Here is a 15000-nt window from a genome sequence, read left to right as displayed (position 1 = left end):
TTGAGCGGATCGAAATGCACTAATCAAAACTCGAGAGTTACAGAAATTCCTGTTGCTTAGCGGTATGACCGGTAATCAGGCGAAAGTACTGCGACCTGGATCCGTATAAGAATTGATTTCATTGGCGTTTCCGTTATAAATAGTGATCGTGCTACCTTGCGTTAGCAAAGCTGACTTCGATGCGATTTCGCCTCTGACAGCTGTTGCATGGTCTATGTATGATCTCAAGTTTGGGTTGCTTTGCCAGCTATTGACATTCAGGGTTGCCAAGGTCATGGAAAAATCAGGGAAAAACGAAAATTTTTCAAGGTCAGGGAATTTTGTAACAAGTCAGGACAAATATTTTATATTGTCAAAGTCAGGTCACAGTTCACAAGATTTTGCGCACAAAATCCCGTGAAAAGCGCAAAGAGATCGAAAAAAGAAGAGCTGAAGCGAATTTTAAGCGAACTATTCACCAACTTTAAAGTCAGTGAAAATTGTTTAGATGTCAGGGAGAAGTCAGGGAAAAGTCAAGGATTTTATCTGTTACTGATGATTGGCAATCCTGATGATTTTCAGTTTTTTCTGGGTATAGAGTCGTGATTTGAGTAACGTGATCAATGAATTGGAATAGGCAATTTTAGTGTTGATTGCCTTCACGAATCGTAACATGGCTTGTTTGGTAGGGAAAACAGCTAAGAGATTTCTTCAAAGGGTTTTCATTTGATTAAGTTGTAGTGAACTGTAATGAAGTGAAAAGCTTTGAGTCACAAAGGTGCCACGCCCCTTTCGTTCTTGAATGCAGAATGAAAAAATATTCAACATATCCTAAAGCGCAAAAGTGTGGTTGTGGTTTTAACAATAATTGCGACACTTGTGCTTTCAAGATCATTTCAAGACAATGAAATAAGAAATGTAAAAATGAACACAGAGGTTACGAAAAGGCTCACTTACTAACCTTTCTTTCGGTTTACTAGGAACGTTCTTGATCAAGGCATTGCCTTCCATTCAGATAAAGGGAAACAACACTGAAACTTGTCAATAATCAAAATAGAAAGATGTCTCTTTTTGAGAGGTTTTCGATTAAAAAAAAAAACAAGAGTAAGGACTGGAATTAAAAAGCTGGGGCTAACTGATATCTCTAACACACGATGTTACACGAAAAATATCAAGTAGATTTCATATTGAATAAAATTTTGTTGTTTCCTTTCTCAGATTGGTCAGCCTGGCAATAAAGGACCGAGTGTTGGTTTCGTAGAAATAAAAGGTGCTCAAGGAGAACCGGTATAGTAGCACATATCTTTGTAACACTTTAATTTCATTTACAGTGCGAATCGAACTGCAAACAGTTCACCGACCGGAATTCAGGGGTGATAGACCGCAAGAAAAACGTGGGATCATTGCTGTAGCCGTAGCCTGCACTCAAGAGAGCTTTAGGTTCTAGGACGAGGACGAGAACGAGTACGAGATTTGACTGCCCTAACTTACTCTTTGTTGACAGCATAGGTTGCTCAGTTATTCTTATTGCTGGTAGCTGAGCCTTCTTGCTGATCGCAAAATACCAAAAGTGGTACTGTTTTGTTGAACTGTTTTGACACGACAACATTTTTGCACAACCTCATACTAAAATGACGGCGGTATAACGTTTTTCCCGCCAAAATGACGCTGGTTTGCGCGCGCTCACTGTTGTTCTGTGAGAAAATCTCGTACTCGTAGTCGTTCTCGTCCTAGAATCTAAAGCTCTCTACAGGCTCTCCGTGCGTGGAATGGTGCGCGGTCAACAGCTGCGGAATTGGAGTGTTGACCGCACGCAATTCCACGCACGAAGAGCCTGTGTGCAGGCTACTGTAGCCGGTACAGCAACCGTCCAAAAGCAGTAGACTACAACTCCAATACTAGGTCTATGTAACGGCATTTTCACAGATCAAGTTATTTTTAGACGACTTCTTAAATAAGATTTGGCTTCCACGGGTGACTATTCTCAATCCCATAGGTAGTACTGATTAGCTGGAACGGTCTGGTTTTGCAGATAATAAAAACTAGTAGTACCTATCGCTAAATGCCAACGAAACAGTCAATAAAATACATAGTTTGCAGATTTGTATCAAGAGTGCCATTTTTGGAACCCAATAGTAGTTGTAATTTCTTATTTCAAAGTATTGCTACTCAACTTATCTAAGTTAACAATACAAGAAATGTGAGTAAAACCCTTCCACACTTTGTATCTCGAACAACAATGTAAATGTCAACTTGTTTATTTTGAAATAATATTGAAAGTATTGCTGTAATTATAACAGCCCAGAGATTCTGGTGAATGGATCAGCACTCTCCACAGCTGAGAATTTCATCTATCTCGGTAGCGCAGTTACAAGCAACAATTCATCAGATTTGGAAGTAGAGCGTCGGATTCAAGCTGCCACCAAAACCTTTGGTTCTCTGCGCAAGCGCCTTTGGTTAAGACATGATATCAAGAGGACAACCAAAGTTAAGGTCTACAATGCAGCCATCCTGCCCGCACTTCTCTACTCTACTGAGTGTATGACCCTCTACAGAACGCACATAAAGAAAATCACCAGAACTCAGCTACGGCACCTGCGTCACATCCTAGGGATCCACTGGCAAGACAGAGTACCTGATGTGGAAGTACTGGGAAGAGCCAATACACCTAGCGCAGAGGCACTCATCACGGCATCACAGCCACGTTGGGCTGGGCATGTCAGACGCATGTCTGACTCCAGACTCCCAAAAGCTAAGGAAAGAGGAAGCAAGGAGGACAGAAGCTCCGCTTCAAAGATGTACTAAGAGACACATGAAGAACACAGACATTTGCCCTGACACCTGGGAGGAAGCTGCCTCCAATAGAAGCAACTGGAGAGCATCGGTGAGGAGATCAATCGGATGCATAGAAGGGAAGCGTCTGGTGGAATATCATCGAGCCCATGAAAGAAGACACACTCTTGCAACATCAACCGGGCATGCATGCTGCATCTGTGGGCGGCTCTGCCGTTCAAATGCAGGACTTGCGGCCCACCTACGTAAATGCACAAAAAACCCCTCTGTATAACAGTCATCATCGAATCGATGGACTGCCGAAGAAGAATTATAACAGGAATATACAATAATTAAGTTGGATAAAATCAATGCCATGTACAAAACCGCCAAAGCGTTTTCAGTGTGAAACATGTCTCTCTTGCATGATTCATGGACGTTTTCCCTTGTAGAATTTTTCTGAGCAAGATACTGCCATGAATTATATGTCAAATTGATCGTTTAATTTTGTACTTTACAGACAATATTATTTCCTTTGAAAATTTAATTAAATTGTTCACAACTCAGTGGTCACAAAACGGAAAACAAACTGCTCTACTCGACAGTGACACACAGGCCGAAATTGACAACAGCGGCCCATAAGAACACGTACGATGGTTCAGTATTGAGTGCGTTCACTCAAAGAACACGCTGGTTTGAAAATATCTACATCTACCATGATTGTCAGTTAACGTATCTTTCCGAAAGATGTTATGGTTATCTGGAAAAATCTCGTTGTTCTTGTTGTCCGGATGTGGCCAGGATGCGTTACCAAGGATAATAAATATTAAAGAACACTCAAAGCAAGTGTACACAACACAATGGTCAGAGAAATGGAAGAAAAATGTTTTTCACTCCGAACACAGGATCATAAATATCCACGGGAACGATCTCGCGTCATGGCAGTTTGTCTAGTGACATCACGAATCAAAACTCGCGTTTTCCTTGGCTCTTGAAGTCACATGATAAGCGGCCTTTGTTTCTCTTACCGGCTTCTATGTTGAGTCCCAAGGGATTGAAAAGTTTTGTTTGCCCCACCGACACTCGTTCCCAAACATTTCAACTCGAGGCTCGGGCTACGAAATCTATTGTCTATGGCCAATATGGCCGCCGCACGAATAAGGCCTATTTTTTCTGCATACACAACACTCTCGCGCTTTGACTCTACTAAGACTGCCGCCTCGTCAGCCTCGCGTCTTTGCTTGGCCGACTTGTTGGCAATAACTCGGTCTGCAAAAACGGCGTTCCCCAAATACATGCAATGAAGTTCCAGTCATGGGCTCGCTTCCCGACTCCCTTACTCGTGGTCGTAGTTGGTTTATTACAATAAACTTTAGCTAAAAACAGTTAAAATGTAATTCGAATTCAGTTGTTTGTTGTTACCTCTTTCAGGGACCACCTGGCAGGAGTGGTGCCCCTGGTAGACGGGGGTCTGAGGTGAGTGACCTTGCTTGTCATTGGTCTAAAGCTGATTTAATTAAGAAACTACATGACTGTTCTAAAATTAGAACAAGAAAAACAGGAAAAAGCTTTTTTGTGCCACCGCGTGCTCGATGAAAGAAGAAGATATGTTGCAATGGTAATAGGACTGAGTGGAGTCCAATTCGGTCTGTAATCATACGAGTGACAACAAAATCGGACGACCACTTAGCGGGAGTCCGATTTGTTTATCACGAGTATGATTAGAGACCGAATTGGACGACACGAATTCCTCTTACCAATTAATCATAAGAATTACTATTTCCGAGAAAAGAAGAAGACCCAAGTTATGAAAGAAAGGGAAAATTTGCATCAAAAGATTGACAAAACGACGTAAGTAAAATGTTTAATGTCGCTCTGAAAGAAAAAAAAGTCCCAATTTAGGAATCTGTTCACTGTTTCTATGGTGATTGAAACCAAGGTTGTGATTGGTTAATACAACTTTGAATGTGATTGGCTTTTTGAACTGTCCGATAACGACTTGGGAAGTGAATTAGTGGAAAATAGGAGTTTTTTAAGTCAATCACAATCAAGGATATTTTAATTTTTATGATGAAGCAGCATTATTTTTTCATCGGGCAGAATGAGTGGACATCATTAATTATTCATAATCACTGCATTTTATATTAATTTTATATAAGGCATGCTTTGGGGACAGGTTCGTTATCAGAATCATAACTTCTCATAAGAATGAGATTGAGAAAAAAATAGGTTTTGTGTCAAAGTCGTTGTATTTCCTAGCTAGAGTTGTCGAGATCGCTGTGAATAAATAGTTGAGGCAAAGTACTCACCTTTGCCATTGAGATGTAACTAATAAAGACAGGACGGACTTTGACAATTATAATCAATTATGCTTCAACGAGCATACAGACTTATTTACTGAAATGAAAGCAAATAACCAATCTATGGAGTTTTGGGCAATAATGGCGAAATGTAAAATTGCTGAATAGTGCACAAAGGGAGCTATGCAAGAGGAATGCATTCTTGTATCGTTCAACATGACTTTGATGAAATAAATAGTGGGCCGTGAAAATACTCAGTTGTAAAAAAACTAAGGCAAAAGTGTGCTGTATCAATTTTAATCATTGTATTCACTATAACTGATTAGGATAGACTTAAACGTCATTTGCGTTACTCTGTGACATCGATAACGCAACATGGAAGCAATCATTAGTAAGCCGTAAAAATAGCAAGCTGTTAAAAAAATAAGGAAAAATGGTGATTTATCAATTTTAGCTGTATGAATTCCCTATAGAGCGAGTTTTAATCGAGTGTCGTAAAACCAAAACCAAAACCAAAGTAATGACTTTGGCCAATCAAAAAGGAGGGAGACAATCAAGTAAACCAATCAAAACTCGAAGTAATTACATGTAGCCGACACAAAGCGCGGGAAAATGTGTACGCGCGAGCAATGATTGGTTTTGGTTTCACTTCTGATTGGTTGAAAAAGTGGCGCGAGAACTTTGAAGAAATCACTGAGTGAAGTAATGCAAAACCAAAGCTCTAACTGGTGGAAATGAATTTTGATTTCACTTATCTCAGGGTGAGACAGGAACGCCAGGAGAAATGGGTTTGAATGGAGCACCGGGTGAGCCTGTGAGTATAAAATCGGGAGTTTCCTCATGTTTTCGCATAAAGAGAACTTGTCCTGTTCGAGCCCGCAGACCAGCGCGACACTTAACCTAACCTAGATAAACGACCTAGCCCCCTACCGAGTTCTTGTAGTTCAATGGGTTTAGCATCCGATCGGTATTTCGGAGGTCATAGGTTGAAAATTCTGCCTAGAACTCTGATTTTTCAGTTGCCCTTTTGCCAAGCAACAAGCTTCTCTCTCTTCCCCATGGGCGAATTACACCGATAATGTACATGAAAAAATAACTCAGTCATGAATAAAATTATTGCTACATGACTGCAAATTACACTCGCCGTACGGGCCCGTGCAATTTTGTTATTCTGAAAAATTCACTTGTGCTTATTTATTCGAAATTATGTGATCACGAATACTATGCATGTATAATGTTTTCCTGCTTCGATTTCCCTAAAATAGTGAATTTTGCCTCGGTGGGTTACGTTAATAGGTGGTTCAGTAATTTGTTTTCTCATCCATTACTTTTTTGTATTTTCTTGTCTTGTCTTTTTGTTAGGGAATGTCTGGACTGCCTGGCTCACGAGGAAGACAAGGCCGCGATGGAAATGAAGTATGTTGATCTTACGCCAATGTTAACATCCGTTTAAGATTTTTCTGCGGGGTTGTAATTTTCTTCAAATATATTTGATATGACAATCTTATTATCGAGATTCATGTTTGTTGCTTTATTTATCCCTAAACTAATAGCCTGCGATCGGAGACATATTCCCGGCGGTCGTTCCTCTCCTACGGAAAGAAAACGACCGCTGGACAAAAATACGTCTGCGTTCGCAGGCTAGTAAACTAACTCTGCTAACAGGCAAAGTTTCTTTCGCCCTCAATTCAACCTTTTACCCCCGAAGCGACATTGACGAGTAAAATTGTCTGGCGTTAGACAGATCACCCTTTGGAGGGAAATGGTTACTTAAATTGGCGATCAAAGAAATTGTTTTAACATTTCGTGTGTGAAATCGAATACATAGAATTATTCCAAATACATCTTGTCTGCGTTTTGTTGTTTTTATTCCTTATTAGTTCTTAATACAGAATCAATAGCAAATTTACACAAACCATGATTTTTCCAAGATATAATTTCATGAGAATTTTCTTCTTTGTATTCGTAGGGAGCACCAGGCCTTTCTGGAGAGGCTGGAGAGCCTGGACCCGTAGGAGAACCGGTATGATTCAGCCCCAGTGCTTTTTTGTGAGGAACATAGGCAGGAGTCCATTACACGGAGCCTCCATTTTCCATGTTAGCCCTCTGTGTCAATCCTGTCCCGTATCTTTTTAATTTTAGAAGCACCTCCCAAAGGGGGCTTTAGTAGGTGTTTTCACAATAACCAATCACAAGAGACCTATGGTCAGCCATTGATTACATCACAAGCGCAAGCACGAGCGAAAACATAAGCAGCTATACTAATGAAAACGGACGTCGATAGTCTGCTGGCAGCCGGTTTTTTCTCTAAGGGTCACTAGGACGAGCGCTTAGTCATCGCGAACTCGAAAGGGCGGTATGGCGTTGGCCGTGTTGAGAAGAAGGCGAGACAAGGGTTGTATGGCCGAGTGGGGAAGAAGGCGAGACGAGAAAAAACCTTCTCGTGCGCGCCGCGCCCATGTCTTGTCCCATTCCCCTTTAGCCAAAACGTCTCACCTCATAACCCGTTCTGAATTACGAGAGAAAAACAGACTGCCAGCAGTCTAGGACGTCGACGTCGAAAGCATCAAAATCAACCACGGTAACCGCCATTTTCTTCAAATGCTCAGACACAGGGAATTTGTAACGAGTGCTTTAATTGACCAGACGAAACAAATTTCCTTGTGCTTATGCTGCGTTTCGTTTTCACAAGCGAACGCAAGCATAATTGCAAGCACAAGGAAAAGGAAAAACTTTGATCCTTGTGCTTGCAGTTGTGGTTATGCCGGTTGCGTCAAGCCCGTTTTCACATTGAAATAAACGCTCTTATGCTTGCACTTTTGCTTGGCAGCTTCTGCTTGCGTCGCTAGTGAAAACCAGGCTATACAGCACACCCGGAACACGGTGTTTCAAAGTATAGCAGTTCTAAAAACAACAAGGCACTGGACAGGGTTGACTTAAGAATACAATGCGTATGGAAGCTCCGGTTTAATGGCCTCCTCACAACTCCTCAGCTAATCCTGGATTAAGATAATCAGCTTCGGAAAACCGGGCCCAGCGTGCTAAAAATTCTGTCTGTCTCTTCCTTCCTAAGGATGCGTTATCCAGTTCACTTCAATAGTTAAACTGCACCAATTCTTTTTTTTAGGGTCGTCGAGGAGCTAATGGTCTCACAGGACTATCAGGATTGAAGGGTGACAGGGTATGTAGTTGTTTACGTCAATGCGCCTAGTGAACAAGGACGATTCGGAACGACATTAAACCGTAGCCGAAACATTAAGATGAAATAAGATGGAATGGAATGCTATGCATAACCGTACAAGTTGTTTTTGAGGTTGAAGACCTTCGCAGTTGTGGAGGCTTCTTTAGCAAAAGCAAACAACCGTCATTAGACGGACAACAGTGAGAAAAGCACATCTTAATTGTCCTTTTTTGGGGACAACTGACACTTAATCAGGCAATAGGACCGAACAGGAGGTTAGAGAAAATGATTGCGTCTCTATGTCAATTTTATTATTAGGGAGAACAAGGCGAGCCGGGCGAAGTTGGAGATAAGGGGCGCCAGGGAGCGCGGGTAAGATATCATTAAGTATCACACATTTAACAAAATAATAGAATCCGTGTAATTGCCATTCTCTATTTTCGAATGCCCCATCATACGCTTTGTTTTGCCACCCAAATTTCTAGGGGACACTGCATATTCCCAAGAGCATTTGAAAACAATAGTTTTCGCAAAATTTGGGGGGCAAACAAAGTGTATTTTGGGGGCATTCGAAAATAGAGAATGCGTCTGTTCAGTGGTAGATCACAGATGACGTCAAAATGAAGTAACAACAAAGAAGTGGCACACAAGGCGCTGATGTGATTATATAAAGAATTTTCACTGAAGTGATCAGTAACCTTGTTTTTCCACCGAAACAAAGGAAAACGTTTGCATGATAATAGAGCTCAATTCCCAGAGAATTAGTTTTGTATCCCAACATGGCCGCCGTGACATCACGTGAAAACTCTATCATATGCACGCATATTTTCGTGACGAATGTATTGTTTACTGACAGTGTTATGTTAAAAAGCATGCATTTCAAAGTCGATCTTGAACTGAGGGCCAATTTGATAATCATTCCCTTGAAAAAGAAAAATACTGTTTTCGCTATTCCCGCAAAACCTCAACTTTGCGTCGTTATGGAATAATTCTCGTCTAACCTTCAGGGGCACCCAACGAATCTGTTCCTCACATTATCTGTTCCCCAGAGGAATCTTGCTGGCTGGCAAAAATACAGGTGTTTCGATGAGCTGGCTGGGAAATTTTGTTATTGATAGAGGTTTTGACTGGGAATTACTGACTTTTTCTAGCATTTCAATCCGAGCCGGCTGTAGAAACTCTGAAGACAGAGGACGGCTAAAAAAAAAACCCCTTCCCTCTCCCAAACATACGACGGCTGGTCAGAGTGATTGCGCTTGCGGAAAAAAACCTGTTTTGTCCCGTTTTTGTCGCTTTTATTCGGTCGTTTTGGATCGAGGGATTTGAAAGCGCGCGGAATTCCTGGCTGGGAAATAAATTTGATCAGCTGGCTGGGAAACCAACCAATTTTATCTAGCTGGCTGGGAAATTTCTTGTGTGTCTTGCTGGGAAAAAGGAACAGATAATGTTTTCCCAGCAACACTGAAAAACACCTTAAAATGCCTTAATAACATTTATTTTCATTAACTGGGGTATAATAATACATTTTACAACAAATTGGTCGTTGGTTGCCCCTGTAACCTTGACCGTGTCCCTTGTATTTAATTTAGATCTATCGTAATTTGAAGAAGGGAATGTACGTGACCGGGTTCGATCAAGGACTTAACGAGAAGGAAAATTAACGATAGCATCTCGGATTAACTTCCCCAGACTTCCCTCGCAAATTCTACGCTATTTTAAGATCCCTTCCTGAAAACATGTGCAATCTATTACACAAACATCTTATTTTTTGACAGGGAGATGTAGGTCAATCAGGCACTTCTGGGCGCGATGGCAGACCCGTAAGTTCTTTTCTTTCCGTCAGTAAAGTGTGAAAGTAATTTTTTTGTGGGTGTTTAATGTTTCATTGTATTGTTACTTATAACATTTTCCCTAGGGCTTGCGTGGTCCGAGAGGATCCCCTGGAAGACCAGGCGAGCAAGGTTCAGTTGTAAGTACAAATGACATCGTTGTCAACTTTGATTGATTAAATATTTCGCCTCTTTCATTTTCGCCACTAACCCTCTTTCACGCATATCATGGGTGCTGATGTCAGCAATGCCAGCAACCCCTCCTCTTTTCGGCTTTGACTTTCATTTTCACTTACGGCTTTGACTTTTGACTTTGACTTTGACTTTGACTTTTTTCCCAGCAGAGAAAATGTCATTGTTGTAGAGTAGTCATAAGTTTGAACCGAGCTTTAGTTGCAGATAAACATGGCATGACTATATATAATGAATTCAACTTGAACGAGATCATCACAGTTGATTGCACACATACAAATTTATTCATGGCTGGGGTTGAGGGTTAGGATTAGTTCGTTAGGGTTGGTGTATCGTCTCGGGTCCTGCAAACAACAAGATTAAGGAAATCCCATTTGGCTCGAACAAGTTTTTATCAGTGTCTCAGTATCTGGGCATCTTGTCAAACTAAAATTTCAAAGGGATTTCATGTTAAACGAAAGAAAAATGACCAAGATGAAAATGGACACAATTAGTTACGTTTTTCAGGACCGCATATTCGCCGAAAACTGAGATAAACAACCTAATGCACAGGCGTAAAAAGCGCCATGACGTGAACGTGACAGAATAATACTGTGTAACAAAGGACAGTTGCGTACCGAGGCCGCTACAGTTGAATTGGGCGGTAGTGTTGGGTTAGATCTCTGAGTTGGACCTGTCACGAAGCAGCGTATAGGTTGCCAAACTGCTCCCATTTTGTTTCTCCATTTTATCGGACCTAAGAAAAATGCGAGAAATGTTTTTTATTTAGTCATGTCGGAGTTCCGGTACAAATTTTCCTTTCCAGAACCGTTAACAGAGGCAGGTGAAGAGGCAAGACTCAAGGAGTAGAGAGCCAATATAATAAAAACCTTATTGAATTACCTTGTTCGGTCCGTACTGGGGAGAATATTGATCTCGTTCCTTTTTTTGCAAGTTTAAAGACCTCCCTCGCCTTTCAGGCTCGGTCCATAAACTTGCAAAACAAGGAACTCGACCAACATTTTCCCAGTGCGGACCTCACACTAGTTCAATAACATCTATTAAGTGTAATTACATAGATGATTATTGAAAATTCTTTGCGCTGGTTGGTTGCGCAGTCAGCACTTGAAGTGATTATTATGGGATGATCATCTAAGCGGTTTTTTTCAATATGGCCGCAAGCCGTTTTGTCGAGGTGACAGACGAAGAAATTAATTGTGTTAAAGAAAATTCTTATATTAAATGAAAGGTGTTACAATTGAACCCACAGGGAACTCGGAAAAATCCGAGCCCCAGATGGGATTCGAACCCACGACCCTCCGAGATCTAGTACGGATGCTCTAACCACTGAGCTACTGGAGACTCTAAGGTGAGCAAGGGTGAAATGTGGGTATTTGACTAGAGCTGCATCACGCAGCCACAGAGTCAAATATCGACTGACAGCATAGCTCATAACTGCATCGCGCAGTCACATTGAGAGCATCATTAAACGATGCAGCCAACCAACCACCAAAGTGACCTTTCATTTAATACCGGTATGTGTTAAAACATTCTCTCACATTCGAAAACTCTTATCTTTGAAATAATCACACTGAATCAAACAGTTCAACTAAAAAAACTAGCAATTTTTGCAGGCAATACTAATACTTAACAATTATTCACCTCAGGCTCGGTGAATATCGGTGAATAAAAACCTCGACTTCGTCTCGGTATTTACCTCGGCTTCGGCGAATAATTTTTTAGTTGAACTGTTTGATTCAGTGTCATTTTGGGCTTAACCTTCAGTCCCATTTGTTATTTTCTTTCCTGTAAAATTTGTCTGTTATGCATGCTTATCCCACTTTCTCGCTTGAATTAGGGAAAGGAAGGTCCTCAAGGGAGACAAGGCCGAGAAGGAACCGCTGTAAGTTCACTGAGATGTCATTAGAGAGTTTCAAAGAAATCTCCATTAACACCAAAAAAGTATTTCTTTCTTTCTTTCTTTATTTATTTGCCACTCATATATGGCAATAAATACATTAAATATTATATTTGCAGCGAGCCCCAGGCGAACATCACTCTGATGTTTGGGTTGTCAGCGCTTTCTCGGGCTCCCTGCCTTGTTGTATGCAGATAGTCTCGTTTTTTTCACGATGATTTTGAGCAAGCGTACGTACAGCGGTGTCATCGTATCTTCAATACCTCCTTTGTTGTGCGTCTTTACTCTCCAGTGCTCGTGCTGGGATCGCAATCACAAAGAACTTAAATAGTATGTATTCCAACGTGATAGGATTTGACCCAATAGGGAAGATATCTGTTTACAAACATCGCTTTTGTTATTCAAATGTGCCAACCACAAGAACAAAAGATCCTTTGTTTCGACAGCCAATGAGGTGACTTCAACGATTTCTTCCCTTTAAGTTTTGTCAGTGGTAAAATTATCAAATGTGTAGGCCCAATTACTTTTTGTATGATGTTTTCGTGCCCAGCGTCTGCTCGCATCAGTTTTCTGTAACCTCTAGTGGATAAATACGTCAAGAAATGTGGTGAGGAGAATCCTCATACGCGTACGATAAGCGAGATGGTAAAACACGTAGTAAATTAGAAGTTGGGAGATATTAATTTGGCGTTCTAATGATAAAATTGTTTTTAACAAAGTCTTAAAACTAGAGCAGCTGGGGCAGTGAAATTAATTCACGAGATGTAAAATTTCAAAAACCAGTACAAGCGCTTCACTGGATTTTCAAACGCAAGACAACATTTCGGCCGAGTGGTTTAAATGTTTTCGTGCGTTTGGAAATCCAATAAAACACGATGCACGAGTTTTTGAAATTACTTCTCCAACAAAAGAAATTATAATTTCAATCACTTTTTTCAAGTCAAATGTTTTTTGTACACCTTATGGTTGCTCAGAGGCATGTGAGAGCTGTGAGCAAACACTCGTTGCCGTTAAGGTAATTCCCTTGAAATTGTTTTACTATCAAACTTTTTCGGAAACTCGGCATAATTAACATTCATGATATGAACATAAAAAAATGCAATAAAAAAATGGGGTCACCGTGCTTGTTTACGCGTCAGCAGGCTCTTAACATGGAGTATTTTTACTGGTTGCACGTTAAAAACTCGAATCACCTTCATACAGAATTAGTCTTGGTTACTTGAAAGACACAAAATTTTATTTTGAAAATAAAGCTTCGTTTATTCACATAAGCAGTATTGCTTCATTTACACCGTTTTTTATTGCCTGGTTGTAGGAATAGTGCACTTTTTGGGACAGTTCCGTGGTTAGCTTGAAGTCCTCGCCTTGGCCAAAATACACTCAGTAGGGAACTGTTTTCCAAAAAAATTCATGTTGTACTATCAAACTTTGTTTCTTCTTCAAATATGTTCTTTATTAGACTGTTCTTAGCAAATACCTGAAAAAAAAATTGGGGGTCACCGTGCTCGTTTGAGAGAAAAGGAGCATTTATTTCGCTATCGGGTTTAGTTTGAGGGAAATCTCGTACGTTTTGTACGTGCACGTGCTCATGTGCGCGCGCTAATGACGCAAAAATCGTGCGCAGTAGGGATGCGCAATGCAATACTAAGGAATTACCTTAATTGATTTCAAAACAAGTGTGTTTGAAATTATTGATTTCAAACCACATGTGTTTGCAATTCATGTAGTGAATCAACAAGTAGTGTTTCATTGGGTTTCAAACTCGTCCGCGTGACCAGAATGGGACGATGAAATTGGCTTATTAACTTATGAATTATTAATATAATGAGAAAGGCAATTCCAAACCTACGTCCGTGATGAAGGATCGTACAATGTTCAAAGTTGGTATACTGTGCATGAGGACTTGTTGGCTTGTGGTGAAAATATTGTTGAAACAAAGAAAGAAAAACCCTGTACCGAAGGAAGACAATAGTAATCTTTGCAATCAAATCCAATTTAAAAAAAGTTAGCGTTATATTTTAAGTGACTCCACTGAATCTAATTTAAATACATTATAAAAAGCTGTGAATAAGAACTCCCTTTTATTTATTCATTTGTAACGTTAACTTCCTCATACATTCCTGCACAACAAAGACCCATACATCTAAGGTCACATGTCGTTGTTAGCCGCTAACTATCAAAGCAACGTTTGTCTTTATCACAGAACGTACATAATTTTACTTCGCGAGGCCGTTGAATCGCGTTAAACGTATTTTGCTTTTTCCGAAGGGTTTACCCGGGGACTCAGGAGACCAAGGTCCGCCAGGAACAAGTGGGACAAAAGGAGCTACAGGGCCTCCGGGTCCACGTGGTCCCACGGGTACCCCTGGGGAACAAGGGTTTGAAGGCGATTCAGGTGAAGTTGGAGAACCAGGAGAAAATGGCCTCCCAGGTGAGGAGGGAAGTCCTGGGATCAAGGGTAACACGGTAGGTGTTTCCTTCTGAGAAAAAAAGTTACGCCCTTTTATACTTAAGTGTACATCCAATGGCTTGCCTGCCTAAGGTTAGAGATAAGGATCCCTCTTTCGAAGCATGTGTCATTTATTATTAGCTGGTGTTTTTGAATGCGTTTTCGTAGCTATTTTATCAAGTATTAAAGTGGTTTTAAACAGAGGATTTTTTTGGCTAGCACCGGGGAAGTAAGGTTGTTTACCATTTACCAAAACATTTCGGAAATTTCAGTTGGATTGTAAATGGTAAGGCTATTTAGTTGAGCGTGATAGGAAATCTCAAAAATTTTTGGGAAGTGTTGAAAGGTAGTCCAAACGTTCCAGCCGAAGTTTTCAAACGGAAAACTAGTTCAGTTTACCA

At 40.7% G+C, this 15000-nt stretch overlaps 1 protein-coding gene across 2 annotated transcripts in view; it reads left to right on the top strand.

Moving 5' to 3' along the window:
• LOC138040184 (collagen alpha-2(I) chain-like) overlaps positions 1 to 15000 on the top strand; it is an 89605-nt gene that overhangs the window by 28179 nt on the left and 46426 nt on the right. For both annotated transcript variants that reach the window (XM_068885966.1, XM_068885959.1), the window contains exons 8-18: positions 1198 to 1266; positions 4183 to 4227; positions 5812 to 5865; positions 6414 to 6467; positions 7021 to 7074; positions 8179 to 8232; positions 8551 to 8604; positions 10008 to 10052; positions 10148 to 10201; positions 12091 to 12135; positions 14419 to 14616. In XM_068885966.1, coding sequence (XP_068742067.1) covers positions 1198 to 1266; positions 4183 to 4227; positions 5812 to 5865; positions 6414 to 6467; positions 7021 to 7074; positions 8179 to 8232; positions 8551 to 8604; positions 10008 to 10052; positions 10148 to 10201; positions 12091 to 12135; positions 14419 to 14616 — 726 coding nt within the window. The remainder of the gene's footprint in view (positions 1 to 1197; positions 1267 to 4182; positions 4228 to 5811; positions 5866 to 6413; positions 6468 to 7020; positions 7075 to 8178; positions 8233 to 8550; positions 8605 to 10007; positions 10053 to 10147; positions 10202 to 12090; positions 12136 to 14418; positions 14617 to 15000) is intronic.

The sequence above is a fragment of the Montipora capricornis genome, chromosome 1 (assembly GCF_036669925.1).
Source record: "Montipora capricornis isolate CH-2021 chromosome 1, ASM3666992v2, whole genome shotgun sequence".
In the NCBI taxonomy this organism is placed as follows: domain Eukaryota; kingdom Metazoa; phylum Cnidaria; class Anthozoa; order Scleractinia; family Acroporidae; genus Montipora; species Montipora capricornis.
Note: the sequence above shows the minus strand (reverse complement) of the source record. Positions and strands in the feature narration are given on the sequence as shown.